A 20,402-nucleotide genomic window follows, 5' to 3' on the forward strand; every position below is an offset into this window, starting at 1 on the left:
CTGATTCTCGTGAAATGCCTTAACTAACAAAAGATTACTTACTTCATTTGATTACAAATACAAATAAATAGTGTGAAAGAGAGATCATTAACTAACTGAAACATTAACTATCACTTCATATAGCTGGAAGGAGTAAATGAAACTGCATATCTATATTTACATATATCTAGCTGATCTTGAAATGAAGTACAAAGAAAAACAGCTAAGTTTTAACCTCCCAACCACGGACCTAGTATATCCCCTCTCACTCTCAGCTAAGAATGACCCTAGCCTACACAGGATAAGGCACAAATTGTCCTGCCACCTAAGCACCCTAGTGTTAGAGTGTCAACTATACAAACGACTAGACTGTGGAATCCTTCCATCAGCCCATCCATCCGACTGTAAGCTATCTTGACGTCTAGTGATCGTAGTACCAACATTTTCCACAAAACCTACCTTGGCCAGGGATTTGCATGGACATTATGTGCTTGATCACCTACTACTTGACTTGACAAACAAGACTATACCCTATTACCCACCATGAGCTGACTTGGTTTACAAATTTAGTTGTTTTTTTTAATGCTTAATTGATCACTGATTTCACTTCTTGACTTGCAGGGATATTCCACATTTCATTGTTCTCAGCCTACACCTTTCATCTTGACCTTGCTTGGTCATCCTTGATGGTCCCTAGTGTGACTATCCATTTTTCATGACTAATTCTTCACAGTAATAAGTTATCTTTACATTGATATTAAGGAAATAACATGGCTTACAAGCATATCATTATCGCACTTTATTGGTACTTCATCTTGTCTCAGAGGCATATAATGTTACACTTTTGTACAAGAGCATACAACTTGTGCCATTCTCAAATTGTTTAAAATATGGAAAGAGATATTTGTGTTAAAGATCGATAGAAAACATATATTTCAACTTTGTACCAGATAAATCTCATGCATAATCATTCGTGTTTGGCCAAAAAATCCATTTGGCCAAAAAATTCATTAGGCCAAAATGCTTAAGAAAATATTTGGAAATCAAACATTCACACATTTAATTTTGACTAGCAGAGATTTCAAATATATTTAAGTATTATCATTCATAATCGGCTCGATTACAGAGCTGTATAAACATGAGATCGAAATGGGAAATGCATTATAGAATAGATTCGATCGAAAGCAGAAAAAAGAGGGTTGCGCTTTGCAAGTTGTACACAAAGGCAACCCCTAAGTACAAAGCACTTGATTTCTCAAGTACAAAGCCTTAATGGCTTTTGCCTCGCCAGGACTTGACAAAACCTTCATACTGGCTAATCCTGATGGAGTCGGTTGTTTTGCATTTCATTCTATAGTGGCTTCCAAAGGATCCTTCGCAAAACCCTCAGCACAGAGCAAGGAAAAAGCTTACATTGGTAGCAATGGCCAAAGGAAAACAGCCCCAGGACAAACCAGATCATTCAATGATGCCATTGAGGGATGACCTATGCTGCCAGAGGGAGCATGCTTCATCAAGCGACATCCGTACGAAGGAAATAACAACCGTGGAGGTAAGAAGCCTTTGCATGTGGATCTCGTCATTTTCCCTAACAAGCAAATCGCCATACCAATTAGTCAGGAGAAGAGTAGGCTTAGTAGTTGTGCAATTTTTCTTGCCGTTGTTGATATTACCTGACTTCCTTCATGTAACTACTTGAATGATGGGCTTCATAGAGTCTAGGAAAATAAGTTGGGTTTTCATTTTTTGTACTGTAGGTCTTTTTATTTTTGTTTTCTATAATGCCAAACCCCAAAAAGCTATCATAGACGGATGTTTTTGGAAGGTTGGGAACTGTAGCTTTCGAGCTATCCCTTGGTCAATGGACTCGGCTTGCAAAGAAAAGCTCTCCTTCGTGCCTCCTAAATGGATTGTGGTTAATAACCTTCCACCCTTGCTCTAGAATTTTATCTTCCAGTGACTTGCACCCCTGGGTAAAGTCCTAAGGGTTGATAGATCAAACATGCTCATTCCAAACACCGATGTCCTTAGGGTTGATAGATCAAACACACTCATTCCAAACATCGATGCTTGTGTCCTTAATAGTCATAATATGGGAGTCTCATGAAAAAATGGTTTGAAATTGAGAATACCCCTTTCTTCTTTAGTATTACCTCTTTAGATAGTCCTGACGCTTGCGTCCTGTGCATGAAAGAAGGCCACATGCAGCAATATTGCCTTCTAAATAAAAAATCTCCCAATCCTTGCTCTGATGGTATTCCTAACCAAAAATCTCCTAACCCCTTTGCTATACCTTTAAATATACCTCCCCTTGATTCTAATCCCTTGAACGATGAATCTCCACCCAGACCTCTCTTGGGAAATTCGGAAGACATCAAGAAAACCCTTGACAAGCTCAAAGTTTCTTTTACACCCAGTGCGTCTCCACCCAAGTTGCTGAACTTATGCCTAAGATTTTGGAAAACTTACCTCAAATTCAAGACACTGAATTTGGTCTTAAAAAGGCTCAAACCAAACTGAGGCATAGAACTTGGAATGCCCAACAAATTGTACTGGACAAGATCAAAGATAAGGAGCAGGGTCAAAAAAGACAACCTTATCTTAGGATGAAACCCTCTAGGTTCGATCAATCACCTGTTGAACCCTCCAGTTCCATTGGCCCCCATTCCCCTCCATCTCTCAAGGAGTGGCAGTTGGAGAAAGAACCCTCTGGTAAGCCATTGCCCGAGGCCCAAGAGAAAGTTGATTCCCTGCCCCTGCTAAGTGATCTTCAAGGTGTTGGAGATATTCATGAAGAAGATAAATTGCATGGCTTTGAGATGATATTCATCCCAGCCCCGCCTCCCCTACCCCCCCATTTGGGATTACCAACCCAAGAATAGGGTCCTTTCCCTAACTTCTTCCCCTCTAGGGAAGTCGGAGGATGAAGGATTAATGGAACTTGAAGAGGTTCAGGATCTTAGAGGGGCTCAAATCTGTGAAGATACTCTTGGTAGAGAGTTGGGGAATATGGAGGTGGGGAATATGGAGCTAATAGAGATGGATTTTTATTCTCAGCAGAGGAGAGTCCTAAGAAGAGAATCCCTAGGAAGAGTGGTAAGACTAAGCCCTCATGTGTTCTAGAAGAGATTCCTGTCAAGAGGAAGAGAGTGAGGCTTCACAACGTGAATCACCTAAGCAAAAAGCAAAGGACTTGCAATACTAATCTCCCTGACTTTTTAAAGATTAGTCAGACCCAGTTGGATGCAGCCAATAAGATGGATAAATGAGTTGTATGAAATTAGTTTCATGGAATGTCAGGGGTCTTGAAACCCCTGACAGAAAATACATTGTTAAAAAACTTCTTAGAAACACCAAAGATGTAGATTTTCTGATGCTACAGGAAGTTAAAGCAACAGGGTTTCAATTAGACATTGCCTTAAAGCGTATCTGGAAAGATGCAAGGTGTTTCTCTACAATGCATCCTAGGGGGAAGGGAGGAACATCTATACTCTTAAACCCTGAGTGGGATAAGCTTGTGAACAGTTGGGGAACTTCCCCTTGTCAGAGAGCCATCTGGATCATCCTTAAAGACAATTATTTCACCTTTGGAGTCTGCTCAATATATGCACCCAACGAGGTTAATGATAGAATCAGTTTATGGAAATGGTTGGTTGAGCTACCTGAGGTTCCTTTGATTCTTGGAGGAGATTTCAATATGATTACTTCTAGCCAATACAAGGTAGGAAGAATTCCGTTTGAATGGAGAGGCAATGAACAATTTTTTTGGAACAGGCTGACTTCTAAGCTCAACCTATTCGATCCTCTTACTGGTATGATGGGACAATCTAGCAACATTTGGTTTACATGGTCTAATTTCAAGAAAGGCAATAAGAGGATCTATTCAAGATTAGATAGATTCTACCTAAGCAAAGATGTATTGAGTTGCATAAAATTTAAGGGTTGCCTTGGTGTTCAATTTGTACCCTACACATTATCTGATCACCACCTGATCATCACCAACATATTCAGAATTGGTGATCAAAATGAGGAAAATAAAACCTCAAATGCCTTTTCCCTCAATGTGTCCCTCCTACAAGATGAAGCAGCACTTGCAACAACTAGTATTATAAATTGGTTTAACAATCAGAATCATGATATTCCGAGTCATGTTGATAGGTGGGTCAATAAAACCAAGGCATGCCAGTCTATGTTTAAGGTAGTTGGAAAGAAGGCGGCCAAGGACTCAAGAAGGGAAGAATTTGAGCTCTTTAAGTATCTACAGGAATGGGAGGAATTGCTACAGTCTCAACCTGATAATTTGGAGCTTTGGATAGCTTGACAGTAACCAGAGACAAACTAAGAAAGATTCAACAACACAAGGTTGTCGGAGCTAGAACAAGATCAAGATTGAATTAGATGAAATTGGGAGATAGAGGAACAAAATTTCTCTTCCATATCCTCAAACAAAAACAAGCACAGGGAAAAATTGATGTTATATGCTTAGTTGTTGATTTGTGAAATGAATCCGATTTAGGTACACAAATTGGATCCATGGATTTGGGATTTTTTTTTTCCCAATAATGAGCCGTGGAGGATGTGTGTGTGTATGGGTGTGTGTGTATACACACACACAAAAAACTAAGAAAAATCATTTCATAATATGAATCTATGATTCTAGTATGCATCTATGAATCTAGTATACTTGATAATTGATCTATTTTCATGATTATAAAGAAAATCAGAACATTCACATTCATGATTTTATGTTTTTGTGCCTTGTATTGCCACGGATTCATGTTGGATCCTCAAGATTCGTGCTTGGATCCTTGATTCTGCCCGTGGATCCGTCAAGATTCTTGGGCCGCGGATCCTGACGGATCCACAGGCAGGATCGCTGACCCTGTCCAGATCCTCATGGATCCACGTGCAGATCCGGACCCAAATTCGGATCCAGGGTCCGATACGTGAATCTGGTAACTAAGGTTATATGTGATAATAACTCTTCGCTCACTTCACAAGTTGATATTGTGCAAGCCTTTAGCAGGTTCTATAGTAATTTGTTTACTTCAGAAGAGGGGGAATCTGAAATGAAGATTGGTAGGTTGAAAATCCTGCAGATTATAACAAAGTTTCTTAGGAGGATGCTGCTACATTGGAAAAAAGCATCTCAGTTGAAGAAATTAAGAGGGCCATCTTATCCCTTAATAAAGATAAGGCCCTTGGGCCAGATGGATTGCCGGCAGAATTCTACAAAGAAAATATAGACTGGATATGTGAGGAACTGATTCTTGTTTGTGAAGAAGCACTAGAAAGAGGTTCATTAGGACCAAAGATCAATGGAGAACTTATTAAGCTAATCCCTAAATATGGAGATAAAACACTTATTAAGAACTGGAGACCTATTACACTGCTAAACGTTTCCTACAAGATTCTTGCAAAAGTTATTGCTCTTAGACTTGTTGGTATCCTACCCAGGATCATAAATCATAGCCAAACAGGATTTGTAAAAGGGAGATATATTTTAGAAAACCCGATAACATGTTGAGAGCCATTGGAATGGGCTAGGGAATCGGGACAGCTGTGTGGCATGATGCTCATAGACTATGAAAAAGCCTATGATAGGGTGGAATGGGGCTTTCTGAAACTGATGCTTGATGCACTAGGTTTCCCAAAAGTCCTCATAAATATGGTGTTTACCTTACTAATTGGTGCAATGGCATCTGTAGAGGTTAATGGCCTAAGATCCCCTGAGTTTCAGCTTACTAAATCAATCAGGAAAGGATGCCCTCTAGCTCCAGCTTTATTTGTGCTCACTGCGGATTCTCTACATTATCTCCTTAGGGACACTTCCCTGTCACCTAGAGTACAAGGACTTGCATTGCCAAATGGTGCAGAGGTTTTAAATGTGCAATTTGCCGATGATACAGCCACCCTCTTCCAACTAAGCAAATTTAACTTGGATCAGCTGATGAAAAAAGTAGACCTCTTTTGTGCTGCATCTGGTAGCAGAATCTCCATAGCCAAATCATGCATCCTTGGCTGGGAGAATGAAGCCCCAACATGGTGCAACAAGTTTGGAATTCAGTGGGGAGGTCCTAAACACATGGTCAGATATCTTGGTATTCCTTTTGCTGTCAAACCCAACCTAAATGACATGTGGAAGTAGTTCAGAAGTAAAGTAGATAAGAAGTTAAGTGGGAATGTAAGTACTTGTCCCTCGTAGGTAGAGTTCAAGTGTGTCAGAAAGTCCTTTCTTCATACATGGTGTATTTCTCTTTTTCTTGGCTTTTCAATGTAACTCAGTTTGAAATGTTGCAAAAAAGAATTAGGAATTTCCTTTGTTCTGGTAGCTATGACAGTAAAGTTAGAGATGCAGTAAAATGGAGTTGGTGTACAATGGCCGAGGAGAGTGGTGGGTCAGGTTTGAAGGACTTGAGGCTGCAGGGTATTGCATTGGCCATAAAGTGGATTGCTAGAGCTTCAATTGGTGATGAGCCATGGAAGATAAATTATCAGACATAATTTGGAAAGAGCTTCAATTTGTCCTAGCAAATCTTGTAGTGGGTTTAGCTTTACTGATTTAGTCAATTGTTGTGTCAAAGGTTCCAATGTGTTTAAATCATTATGGAAGGGTCGGAAATCCATTAGACACTATTTTAATGATAAGGATTGCCTTGTTCAAAAATGGACCGTATGTGGTAGCAAATCCATTTGGTGGAATCTGAAACACAATGATAAACCTCTTGCCCTGCTTCAGGGATGTTCGGCCAAGAAATGGGCTGCAAAAGGCATCTCCTACTTCAAGGATATCATAAGCAATGGGGAATTGACACCATGGGAAGACCTAAGAACTAAACATGATATCCCTCTCACCCAGTGGAGGACATATGTGACTATCAGAGAAACACTTGCCAAGCACGCTCTCCCCTTGACATGTTGTTCCCCACAGGAATGTCCACACTCCCTCACCTGGCCTAACTCTGCCAATCTTGACAAAATTAAAGCTAAAACTGTCTACTCCATCTTGACACGGGATGATTCCATCTTTAGCCACCTTAACTCTGTCTGGAACCTCAATCTCCCTACTGAGAAATGGTCCAAATATTGCTCCAAAATGTGGAAGAACCATGCTGAACCCAAAGTCCTATGTTTTCAGTGGAGATTTTTCCTGCACAAGCTTCCTTTTAAGCAGCCGTCAGGGGTACCTAATGAGTGTAAGGTCTGTAAACAACCAGAATCTGTTATGCATGTCTTTGAATGCTCTTTTACCATAGACATCTGGAAAGTGTTTGATCTGTCTCCCCTTGTTGACGTTGACATTGAAAACATTCTATCTGGTAGTATCAACAACAGCAATAAAGCTTGCAATAATTTTTGGGCTCTTTTCTCTTGTTATTTGCTTTGGTCAATTTGGAAAATAAGGAATGAAGACATATTTCAGGGCAAGCCTAGGCCTCTTACTGAGTCTCTGAGGAGACTCATATTTTAATGTTCCTTCACAGGTCACAGCAATAATGAAGATTAAAGAAAACAAGTTCATCCAACTTCTCAGAGAAAGCAAAACTGAATTTGAAAGAAACGAACTGGTGTACGGGTACACAGAAGCAAAAGTAACTGACATGTTTAGCATTCCAATGGAAGAACTCATAAGCCATCTGAAGAGGAATGAGGATTGGAAAAAGAAAAAGGGTGGATCGGATGCAACTGATAAAGTACCATACAGGCAGGAACTTTCCCCACCGACTCACAGTCTGACTCATCTGAAGACGAGGAAGCAAGGGACAACACAGTACATGGTCCTAGGGGATAGATATAGAATCTTAGACTCTGTTTCTTTTTGACAGCTTGGTGAATTAAGTGGTATCTTTTTTCAGCTGTTATCATTTTGTATAGAGAAGAAACTCTCTCATATCTGTCCTAGCAAACTCTCTCATGATATACAAACTATGTACCACTTTTTGGTTATCTGATATGCAATATAAAGAAAAATGCATTATAGAATATGACTTAGCAAGCTGTTCATGCAAGCAGGTGCATCTAAATCCCCAAACTGCAGGCCACAATTGCTGACTATTGGCCTTGGATGGCACCTTTCAGAGTCAGTTGCAAATTATTTAGTATCACTGATTATGTCTATTGAGCATAGAAGGAAAAAAAAATGCAGATCCTTGAGCAGCTGTATAAATTTTCTTTTTTGAGCAATGGTTGGTTTAAAGTTATAATGTTGTCCAAGAAGAGTTACGTGCATGGATGACTTGAAAGGTGGCAGCATGAGTTACAATCTTGATTTGTAAATGCAAGGGTCGAAAATAAGAGGCTGATGGACTCTATGTAATAATTCATTTTTTGACATAAGGAAAAAGGATATAAAGTCCTTCCCATGATTCATTATAATAATGCTTATATTATTTACACGTTTGTATGTGTTAATTGATATATACATACACGATATATTTCAAATATGCGTATTTTGCACACATTTTATAATTAAATATACACATACATACATATACATAGATGTTCATACCAATTTTTGGCCCAATTTTAAATGTTCATTTATAGTCGTTGAGGCTTCATGAGAAGCTTGAGTGATTGGTTAAAACAGTTATTCGTTATAGTTCATGTGATAATGAAGTGTTGGTTATTCGTTATCCTTTCATGGAAAAATGGAATATTGGTCAATCGTTATGATGATATATGAATTAAAAATGGATGGCTTATATGATCACATGCTATGATAATTTTGACTTCGTAAAATGATGAGCAATATGTTGTTACCATGATAAATTTTCTCTTGTAGTAACAAGGCGAAGGGGAGGGGGAGCATTGCCAGAGAAGGAATTGGGCACAGGAGGCACCAACTACCATTCAGCCAACAGGTATGAGTCTTGACCACCATGTGTAAGGGAAAACGGCTAGGCAAGCAAGAGTATACCAAGGGACTACCATGAACTAACCAGTTAATTTATATGTATCATTTAACAATAAAGGAAATCACTAAGCATAAATTGAAATATGAACAAGTTGTTACCTTTATCATTTGATTTATTTGTTTGGAGTCTCCTAGTGTATAAGGCATGTCCTAACATATCAACACCATGATACCTAAATATCTATACATGAACATACATGTATATATGTATATGCGTAAACCAATTAAGATATATAAGAACGTATATGCATACTTCAGAAATATAAGATTGGGTTTTATGCATGTACATGTATGTGTACCTACATGTATAGGTATTTATCAAGGTTGCATGGGTATTGGGGTACTTGGGGTACTTAGGGTACTGGTACGGGTACGAGTACGACTATTTTTCATAATAGGGGACGGGGTACTTGGGTATGTCAAACTTTATTTTCATTTATACTTTTATATTTATAGAAAATATGAAATTAGGAGTCATGACAATGGATTTTCAAAACAAGAACTGTGATAAAGTTTGCAAATGTAATGTATTGTTTTTAGTTTCAGATTTGCTATGTGTTTGTAATGATAATAAATGATAAATGATTAGATGCATAACAAAGAAGGTGGACCTTAAACATGAACAAGAAGATCATAAATCATATGACAATGACATATTGCAAATGATAAACTTCTGACTTGAACAGTGATAAAGTTTATTGTTAATCAATATTGTATCAAAGTTTCAAACTGATTAGGTATTGCATTAAGCTTGATAAACAACAAGCTGATCTGCAAACAAAAAATTGAAAAAAGAAGGAATCTTAATCAAGGTCCTTAGCTATGATGCTCTCCACTGAGTACCCGGTACTTAGGATACGTGTATTGGGTACTTGGGTATGTGGTACGAGTACCAAGGGTGTGGGTACGAGTACCCATGCAACCTTGGTATTTATAGATACCATGATGTTAAATTTTAAGCTATTATTATTTTCGAACCTTGGCAATAGTTTATTATTTCAACTTGAGTGGCCACTTAGCTAATTATTTTTATCGGCCCTTTATGACAGTTTGGTGACCTCTTTAATTTTGGATGTGTGCCACATGTATCGATGGTTCTTGATTTCTTGTAACTTCTTCACCATCACCTTTCTCTTGTTCTTTCTTAAACCATTCATGAAGCAGCTTATATGGAGGAGACTATCGGCTCCTGGAAAGGGGGAAGAGTTTCCAAGCATCTGAAGCTCTGAATTGCTATTTTTTTCTCAACCACAATAACCCTCTATTTTGCCATCATTCCTCAATGCAACAGCTCTATATTTGCAACCAGCTTTTAGCCATGACAACTCTGTGAATTTTATTATTTGCACCACAGTATCATTGTGCAAGACCACTGATATAAAGCATCTATATTGATTGCAAGTGTTGTGAACCCCCATTGCTGAGAATACATTCAAGTCTGCAAGTGCAAAGAAACCGATTGCTAGACAAGAGACGGAATCCATTGCCAGGTTATGCAATCTTTCTAAATGCTCTTTCATCTGAATAAGAGAGTTTCTTTTTTTGAAATTGAAAGAGAATAGGAAAATCATTCATCTGAAAGATGTGTCTTTATTTTTCATAATGGTTGTGCATTAGTATAAGTCTTGAGGATCAAGTTACAGCCCGAATGAGCGAGTTATATTTAAACTTTGATTCCATAATCAAATACTGATATCATATCAGACTGCTAATGCATAGCAGAGTACTGATTGTATGTCAAAATGTTGAAATCATAATCAAATATTGTTTTCATAACAGAATGCTAATTTCATAGCTGAAGTACTGAATTGATTTTATATCAGAGTTGTGTTTGATTAAGAATTCCATACCAGTGCAAGCTTATATTGGGACATTCCTCACATGTCTTTGAGATAAGGGACAACACTGTCGAGGAGATTCAGTAAATAATTTACAAAGAAATTTGAATCCTTTTGTGAAGCCATAGGTCTAGATGGGGCAGAATGCTTTGGCTGTGAATATATAATGTTTCAACACTCTTAAGATAGTCAAGTATTATGAATCCTTTGTGAAGCCATAGGCCCAGATCGGGCAGAATGCATTGGCTATATAATGTTAGGTAATCACCTTAGACATTCATCCAAGAAGACGAGCATGGTCAAGATGAAGGGTGTGTATTGATATTCTTGAAGCATGAGTATATCCTGCACAATAAGAGAAAGAACAATCAATAACCTATAAGAAAGTAATAAAAATAGTTTTAAATTGAGTCAGATCATGGTAGTCCAATGTTTAGATTTTGTTGTCTAGTCGAGCGGTGGGTTGATACTCTAATACTAGGATGTTCAATGGCTGAATGGGGTGTCCAATGTCTATTCCTGGGTAGGAAGGGCCTTTCTTAGTAGAGATTGTGTGGGGATACTAAAGGGTCTACAGTTGGGAGATGAAGCCCCTGAAGATGCTTCTCCTCTCCACCAGATGCCAAGGGTTGCACAAGGCAAGATATGATTTGCATACAGATATCTTCTAGTAACAGGTATTTTATTTTTATGAACTTGAAATTTCAAGTTGAAAATATGTTAGATGGTTAATTTTGTTAAAGCAATTACTCTCTTTTCATTTGATTAGTATTCAGTTAAATTGTTATAACTGTTGATTCCTTGCATACGAACATGTAATATAGTTATCACAATGTAATATAGTTGTTATGGTTGCCTTCTCATGCTCATGAATATGAAATTGTGAGTGTGTCCAATGATATGATAGTTGTTAGTTAAGGCTGGAAAAACCAGATGTTACAATAGATGTAACACGTACAAATGTGCGTAAATAATTATGGGTATTATTATAATAAATCATGTCCATGAAATAAGAAGGATTGCAGAGTCTTCCAATTCACAATCAAGGTAACTATTGTTTTTACTTAGCTTTAATGTTCAAGTGAATATTTATGTATCTTATTAAACTTGATGACCTCATTAGCTCATGGTGAACACCTGGTATACTCTTGCTTGCCTAGCCTACTTTCCCATGACCATGGTGGTTTGATCTCATACCAATTGGCTTAGTGGTGGGTTGGTGCCCTTGTGCCTTATTCCCTCTGGCAATGCTTCCCCACTTCGCCGCGCTCCTACAAGAAGAATTAACATGTTGAAAGCTTACATTGTTCAAAAGAAATTGTAGTTAACATAGCTAATAATCAATTTGATTAACCATTTCCAAATCATGTAATAGCATAACGACTAACCAACATCTTCCATTTCACATGAACATAACAAATAACCAATATCATATGAAATCAAAATGAGTAACAAATCTTAACTAATAATTTTGGATTAGCTTGAAACATTAACGGTTAGATAAATTTTTAAAAATCACAAAATAGGGGATGTAACATTTTCTCGTATCAATGAATATAAAGAAAATATTAAAACACTGAAAAAGAGATACAAGAGAAAATTAGATATATGGGATTCGTCTGCAAAAGTTCAATCAATAAATTAATAAATTATGTAAGGTCCCGGGGGGAACATTACAAATTCTGGGCAAGTACCTCAAACCTTTAGTTGGGGATCTATGGAGGAGGTTATAGTGTCATTGGATGGGTAAATTGCCAATATAGAAAAACTAGTATAGACTGCTATGGAGGCTACTGAAATAAACACAGAAATATGTTACGTCCTTGCTATGATCTCTGCACTAACCCAATAAAACTGGGGGCCAATAATAATGGGTGCTTATACATGGATTTTAATGCAAGACTGCTAATTCTCAAGTTAGGAGTTTAGCTTTATTTATGTTATGGTGGACCAAAGCACATCAGATGATACATAGTTTTTGGATGTAGGTATTTTTTTCCTAATCCATCTATCCCTTGGGCAGTAATCTTTTGCCCTGTATAGTATATTTCAGTCAAACCAAGCTAACATTTGGATGTTTTGGCGAAGAATGAATGCTGTTCAAGTATGTCAAGCATCTCATCTATGTGTTTCAAATTATCCCCTCATGTCTTGCTGTATATCAAAGTGCAATCAAAGAAAAATAGCATAAATATCCTTAATTCTAAAATGAATACCCAATTCATGCATGATTGAAAAGTTGTGGGTGCATTGGTCAACCCAAATGATATGACCAAGAACTCATAGTGCCCATAGTGACATTTGAAGGCTGTCTTGTGCACATCCTCATCTCAAACACTTATTTGATGATACCTCAATCATGACTCAATCTTGGAGAAGTTTACATACCTCGGTCTTGGGTGTGCAGTTGTGTTTCTTGATTGCCTTTTTGGTGAGGGTTCTATTCGATGCACATGTCATGAGCCCTAATGCTAATAAATAATAGATGATGACTTAGGATATAAACTAATATGATAATTTAATATTGACTTGAATGTACACACAAATGTATTAAAGCTAATAATACATATCATTGTTTTTCTATTTAATCCAATATCTATACTTTAATGTCAAACAAATGAACTAGTATTATTTTCTAACTAATTAAGAATGTATTTATTAATCATTATTTAATAAATTAATTTTAAATATAATATAAATATCATTATCATAATTATCAATACCATTATCTTTATCTTAAAGCTAAAGCTAAAAGACAAACTAAAGATTAATGTCAAAACCAATAATGGATAAATCACCTTTATCATTGGGCCACGTACTTACATGAAAGGGCACATTAAAAACATATATAATGTGATGGGTCAATCCAGATGGAGAGGAGAAAGAACAAGGATGGAGTCTTGGGTTTAGAGCAAGCAACGGCTACAAAGACAGTCGATAAATGTGAGCAATGGAAAAGGACATAAAAAGATATGGACCATAATACCATAATACAGGAAACTTGTATCTAATCCATGAAACCAGTGTGGCAATCGTAGGCTGCCACCAAGACACAGATAAATAAGGAGAGATACAACGACCAATAACAAATACCATCATCTGCATGACTAGTCAAGATCATGGTCTTTTCCTCGAGGAAAAGAAAACAACAATGCACTTTCATATTTAATGACAAAGCGCTAGAGATTGTAGAAGAATACAAGTACCTGGGGATAGATTTCCATTATCGGCCAATTTGGGAAACATGCAGATCAAAGAGGATACAGGGGGGATGGAAGGCATCTTATCTTCTTCAGAACAGTTGCAGGACAATGGAGTTATGGAACTCGAAGACTAAGAAAACCCTCTTTGGGTTGTTGGTTTTACCAGTTATTTTATATGGCAGCAAGGTATGGGGGAGTAGCGTATCAAACCATAAATGGCGAAAAATTGAAAGAATTTAGAAACACTTCATCACAACTAATCTCAAAATCAAATCAATACTTCCATATGAGATTATTTTAGTGGAGGCGGGCATGCTTCCGATGGAGGCCTTGACAATTGTTAGATTGTTGAGCTATCTAAAAAAAGTGGGTAAACTGGATGCACATCACTAGCCTAGTAAGGTGGTCAACGGAGAACTGGCTCCTCGGAAGAAGACATGGAAGAAACAAATGGACAAATGATTCAACAAGTGGAACATTGACTACCAAGAGTGCCCGGAAAACAATTTTGAAATTAAAAAATGGGTGGCAGAAAAAATCAGATCTACCATGTGGGCAAATTAGTTAGGTAGAAAAAAAGCCTATTATGTCAAAGAATTTAATCCCACATGCGAACATGATGACAAAGAGTATGTAGAAGCCGAGATCAAAGGAAAGGCAAAAATCCTAATCGCCCAATTGAGATTTGGTTCACACCGTTTGAGATGTGAAATTGGTAGATGGAAGGTCCCTAAGGAAGAGTGGGAGGACATTTGCAACCAGCACAAAGAAACTTTAAAAGTGAACAACATAAAAGACCTTTTCGAAGGACCAAGACTCCTCAATGGGGCCATTTTACTTATGCAGATTCACAACAAAGGTGACAACCTGGAGAAATCACATTAGAGTAACTAGGAGTTTTATATGGGTCCCTTAGGCTTATGGCCTTGTGGACGTCATTAAAAATCTTTCATTCATTCATTCATAACAAAAGGTACATTCAAAAGGAAAGAGTGTGTAGAGAAAATAAAGGTATACCACATAGGTATAATCCATATGCCACGTAGGCAACAATTGAGAGACAAAGCGTCTTTTAAAAGGAAAGATGGGTAAAGGGGTTTGCGTGCCAAGTGAAAGGGAGAAGTACACATACATCCCAATGCAGTAACATACCACTCATCACTCCACTGAAGTACATGGCCATGTGAATGGCCTATGAATATATTTGGTGATTGGAGACATCACCTAAGTTTAGAAAGGTATGTCAAAGACTATATAAGGTATACCTTACTCTATCTTGTTACTTCATTTATATGTAGAAATAGATATCCTAACTTTAAAATATATGTGATGATAATTTATATAATTCCAAATATTAGATATATATTTCAAACAAAATAGTTATTTATATGATATTATGATTTATGGAAACCAATATCATCACTCAAGATAATAATTTATATTATTGTTATAGAATATAATTATAAGAATAAAATTGAGTCTAAACATATATTGATAATATGATTATCTTCTATTCTTTTGCAAGGAGCCTAATATAATAACAAATACTATTAGTAAATGACGGATAAGTCTATAACTACCATTGTATCGATTTAGTGATGATACTTACAAGTTGATTTAAATATGATTAATCATATCAAGATTTGGCTTCTAGAGAATCTCATATTCTTTCTATGATCACTCGAAGTCGACCTGGTAGAAGGGATCATTGCAGCACATCCTCATAGTCCCATCTTTTTTCTTCAGCAAAAGGACAGACGAAGCAAATGGGTTGGAACTAGGATATTTGTGCCCCATGTCCAATAGCTTCTAAATTGTTTTCTTAATTTCTTCCTCTTATCTCCTCGTGTGCCAATAGGGCATGGTGATGGCAGGTTTTGCTCCTCCTCTTAAGCTCAGTAACATGTTTTCTTAAGCTCAGTAACATGTTGAAAGCCCCTATCAAGTGGTAAACCAGGAGGAATTTCACTTAATACCTTGCTACATTTATCCAAGATGGACTAAATGTCAACATGGTAGGACCTCCCATCTTTAGATGGACCTGTATTTTTAATGAAATATTTTGCTTCCAAAGCCACTTGATCCCCATCAAATGCTCTCTCCATCCTCTAGGTTTGAACCACCATGGATCCCTATTGGAAAGGCCATGAAGAACTACCTTCTTCCCGTTTGATTTAAACTTCTATTCTATGGTTTGATAAGTCGATGTATATTGCCGAAGTGACCATTGCACTTCCAATACCAACTCTATATCATTGTGCCAATCTCTTAGAAATCATCTCACATTTCATGCCCTCATAAAGTCAACTCCACTTGCTGAAGCCTCCAGCTGTAGGGAATAGTACAACTGTTAGTAAAATTAAAGTTTTAAACCCTTATCTTTTGTCCTCAATCCCAATTTAGTCACTATCCCTTCATTAATGCAATTGTGGATGGTCCCATTGTCAATCAAAATTGTCACCCTCTATTCTTGAAAGACTCCTCTAACATGGAAAGTATGATATCTAGGTGCCCCTCATAGAGTTACTAGTGTGCCTCTTGGATGCTCTAGTCCTTGATCTTCATGCTCTGCCTCAACCATAGAAACTACAATCTTAGGCTTATCTTCCTTTGACTCCTCGTCAAAGATCATTTTGACCTAATGTATTTGACCCTGCCCCAAATACCCATGACCAAGCTGCCATGGATATTGACAAGTGAAGCATAGCTTTTTCCTTTAAAGTTCATTCTTGGATACCTCAATCTAGTTTATCTTGGGGATAATACTCTGGGTTGAGGAGTACTCTTAGGAGGAGGCCACTTTTGCTGAATTGGAGGTGCCTTCTTGGATTAGAATCGGTCTCTTGGATATGAATACTCCAAATTTAGGGCTTTCCTAGTGGCCTTATGCAAGGAATTCAGAACAAATGGCCTTACCAACCCTTTGAGTGGTTTGGATAGGCTCTTTAAAGAGGACTCATTGTGCTCTTGCATTTCAATTGTGCTAGCTCCCTAAAGTGAATCTCCAAGTCCTTCCTATCAAACCTTTTTCCAAGCTTTTGTTGAACTCTTTTATGGTAGTTATTGAAACATGTCCTTGGGATACCATATCATGATAATGCTTATCATATCCCAACCTAAATGCTACAATGGTGCAGATTCCAACTGTGCATTTGCCTAGGTCTAAGGCTTGCCCATGATCAGGCAACCACATATCTACAAGGGGACTGGCCTATGTTGGCGCTCTGGTGGGACAAAACCCTCACTCTTGGCATTGGTGGGCACCATTTACCATTAGTTTGGGGTTTTGGTGTAGTTGTTGTCTTGCTTGATGTCAAAGTCGAGGTCTCAAGGTTGAGCTCTACGAAGTGCGGTGTTCTATGATGCCCTAACCTAAATGTTACTGTGGTGCAGATTCTCGCTAGGTGTGTATTCTGATCTAGGATTCACTCGCTATGAGATAACCATATGTGTGGGAGCTAGCCTACTCTAGCACTCTATTCTGACAAAATCCCCTCTCTTAATGCTGCTGGGTGCCAATCACCATCAGTCCAAGAGCACCACAGTAGCATTTAGACTGGGACATCATACCAACACTCATGGGCTACTTCCTATAGATGTAGGGTGGAAAACTTGAGTGCCTCTTCTTAAATATTGGGTTCAAAGAGTATGTGTCCAATCTCTGCAAACATGCACTGGCTGAGATACTTCCCAAGCCATCAAAGATAGTATTGTAATTTTTCCCAAGCAGTGTTGTATATCCTTTCAGGGCTTTTCTTTGTACCTTCTCCTCCAATGCCTATTCCTTCTCTTCACTTCATAGATCACTACACAAAAGACATGTCCTGATTGATAGTAGCACTTAGGGCATTATATTCATCATGATATCTTGTCATTTCATCTCCTTGATTGGGCTGCTCTTCTCCACAGTTGCTGCCTCTTCTCTTTCCAGGGATTTTGCTCTGAGAGTTTTTAGGTTTGGGTTGACTGAAACTCTTATCACTTCCAGAGTTGCTTCCTTCAGTATGATTCTGATTAGACCTACCAGCTCTCAGCTGTTGATTCAAGACTCTTACAAGTCAAACCATCTCAGCCATACATCCTCTCATAGTAATTTGAAACTACATTTTTTTATCTTGATAAATTCTTGGGACTTATCTTCATTGCTGCCTCTTTCTTCTTCTTCTTTGCCGATACCTTATTTTCCTGTCATTCAAGCTCATGAATCTGCATTACCAACATAGGCTGCAAAGAAATAATGTCTCTGATATCAATGTAATGTTTGTATTATTTCTCAGCATTAGGAAACTCAGATCAATTGGATCAATTGCTGTTTATGATCAGACTCAAGAAAAGCACAGTTATCACACTTAACAACCATTCAAATTATTAGAATAAGAGCACAATCAGGCTCAAGCATAAATTGTACTTGAATCTGATTTAATCAGTGATTCGTATACCAGAAGTTCAATCAACAGATTACAGTAAAAAATATTCAGATATTAGCATAAACTTCTAACGATCATTCTATAAACTGAGGATGGCTTGGCAGTGTCTAGTTTGAGATATGACTGTTACCAGGCTAGGGTTTTTCCCAGTTTTGGCAAGTTTTTTCCACATTATCCCCAAAAAAAAAAAAATTGAATTGGCCATATGATTTCCAAACTGATTTTTTCAACTATAATGGAAATTTTGGAAGAGTTTGACCACTATTTTTATCAGATGAACTTGTTTTCATTTTCCATCATATATATTTTCAGTTGCTGGGTGATTTTTATTCCTTTCAAACAGTGGGCATTTTCATCACTAACAAGAATCAGATTCTTATTTTGTAAATTTTGAGCAAATTGATTCATTATAAAAGTAGATTATGCTAGTGATCATTATAACTTACAAATTTACAATGCAGGAATGGATGTTGTGACAACTGTAGCAGCTATTCCTATCTACAAGCCTGGTGATCGCATCCGACAATTTAATGATTTAGCTGAATTTCTAGGGGATGAGAGAGCTCAAAATGCTCGTAATATATGGAACCGTCCTCTCAAGAATATTTTCATAAGCTCCAGTGGGGAACTGAGAGTTGCAAAGCCATCTCTTGCTCCGAGTTTACCATGACTGTGAAATGGAATATCTAGACTGTCAAAGACATGCTTTTCACCAAGTCTAGTCTCATGTTCAGTTCTGTGAGCTATGAATAAATGTGGTATGCCATCAATATGGCTGTACCCAGATAGATGCCTTGCTGAGAAAAATGGAGACACTATACTTTGGTGAGATCTCATTGTGTTCTTTTCATTGGTAAATTCTGATAGTAAAATTGATTTTCATATTCATATTCTTTATGCTTCTTAGACATTGTTTTTGGCATTTTCTTATAGGCATGATTTTAGACTGAACTTCTTTCTCCATCGTTTCTAATCTTTCCAGTTATTCGCACTGTTAGAGTTTTTGTAATTAAAGTTTGTTAGAAGAGAAGTGAAGCAATGTGGGCTGCTTTTCCCTGCTCTCATTTCCAGCTCACATGCTTGATTTTTAGAGACTGTCGATGACTTGCTGCACTCAGAAAAGCATCCTCAGAAAGATGTGTTCCAGGTAATATATGTAACAAAATTACATTATCTCATAGCTGCAGCCTCAAATAAGCAAAAAATGCTTCTCCCAAAGTCCCTTAATAATATTAACAAGTGCTTAAATTACTCTGAGTTTGTCCAGCAGAAGAAAAATGAACATGCATATGACTGTATTTTTCATGCACCTGCAATTAAGCTGTATTTTCTGTTTTCTATCTGGGTCAGGTCAGAGTGTGTCTATCTACGTGATATTAATTTTGTTTCTTTGTATGTAAGCTTTTTGTTTGTATTTCTGCAAAGTATTCTTTGATTTTGTAGCTAAGTAAATGGAAAAATAATGGAAGGTAAAGTTCCTAGGCAATGATGCTTGGATGCATGTGTGCACTTAAAGAGGAGCAGAGATTAATTTGTAGTGTAAGATTCTTGTTGAATTATCCTTATAATGCTGGATTTCGCCACTGCTTTTGCCAAACAATATGAACTCTTTTATTTGAAGCCATGACAAAGGTGTATAACAACAAAGATGGAGCAACATGCTCTTAGTTTCTGATCACTGAAGCAATGTGCATAAAGTGGCATCAAAGGGACTGCCAGGGAGATTTTGGTATGCTGAGAGTTGTCTAGCATCATTTTGTACACGTTTTCTTGTTTCTTTGTACTTATCCAGTTTTTGGCATATCAAGAGAGGGAAGGTATTCAAATATTTTGGACTGTTTCAATAGAGATTCCTTATAAAATCTTGTGTTTCTTGGTTATGATGAACAAAATACTCAGATTGGAAGGTTCTCTCTCTCTCTCTCTCTCTCTCTCTCTCCTACTAATTTTTGGCATTGATCCAGGTTTATATCTGTCATTTGTATAGAAGTAATTATACTGTATATTTTTGGGATTCTAATATAATATTTCCATTCCATGG

At 37.4% G+C, this 20,402-nt stretch overlaps 1 protein-coding gene across 6 annotated transcripts in view; it reads left to right on the forward strand.

The window, feature by feature from the left end:
- LOC149537442 (Cyclophilin-like peptidyl-prolyl cis-trans isomerase family protein) overlaps nt 1-19,699 on the forward strand; it is a 32,761-nt gene extending 13,062 nt beyond the window's left edge. The window contains exons 2-3 of one of the 6 annotated variants that reach the window (XR_016355835.1): nt 18,823-19,186; nt 19,295-19,699. Coding sequence is in view for 3 of the 6 variants with exons in the window: in XM_089798882.1 (XP_089655008.1) it covers nt 18,823-19,031 (209 nt within the window). In the remaining 3 variants the exon portion in view is untranslated. Of the gene's footprint in view, nt 1-7,463; nt 8,359-8,761; nt 8,841-18,822; nt 19,250-19,294 lie in introns of those variants that run through there. The other 5 variants (XR_016355836.1, XR_016355837.1, XM_089798883.1 and 2 more) reach the window with 5 other exon arrangements.
- Nucleotides 19,700-20,402: the final 703 nt, after the last annotated feature.

This window comes from Cupressus sempervirens, chromosome 9 (assembly GCF_028749045.1).
Source record: "Cupressus sempervirens isolate cs-2001-9-10 chromosome 9, ASM2874904v1, whole genome shotgun sequence".
NCBI classification, from domain to species: Eukaryota; Viridiplantae; Streptophyta; class Pinopsida; order Cupressales; family Cupressaceae; genus Cupressus; species Cupressus sempervirens.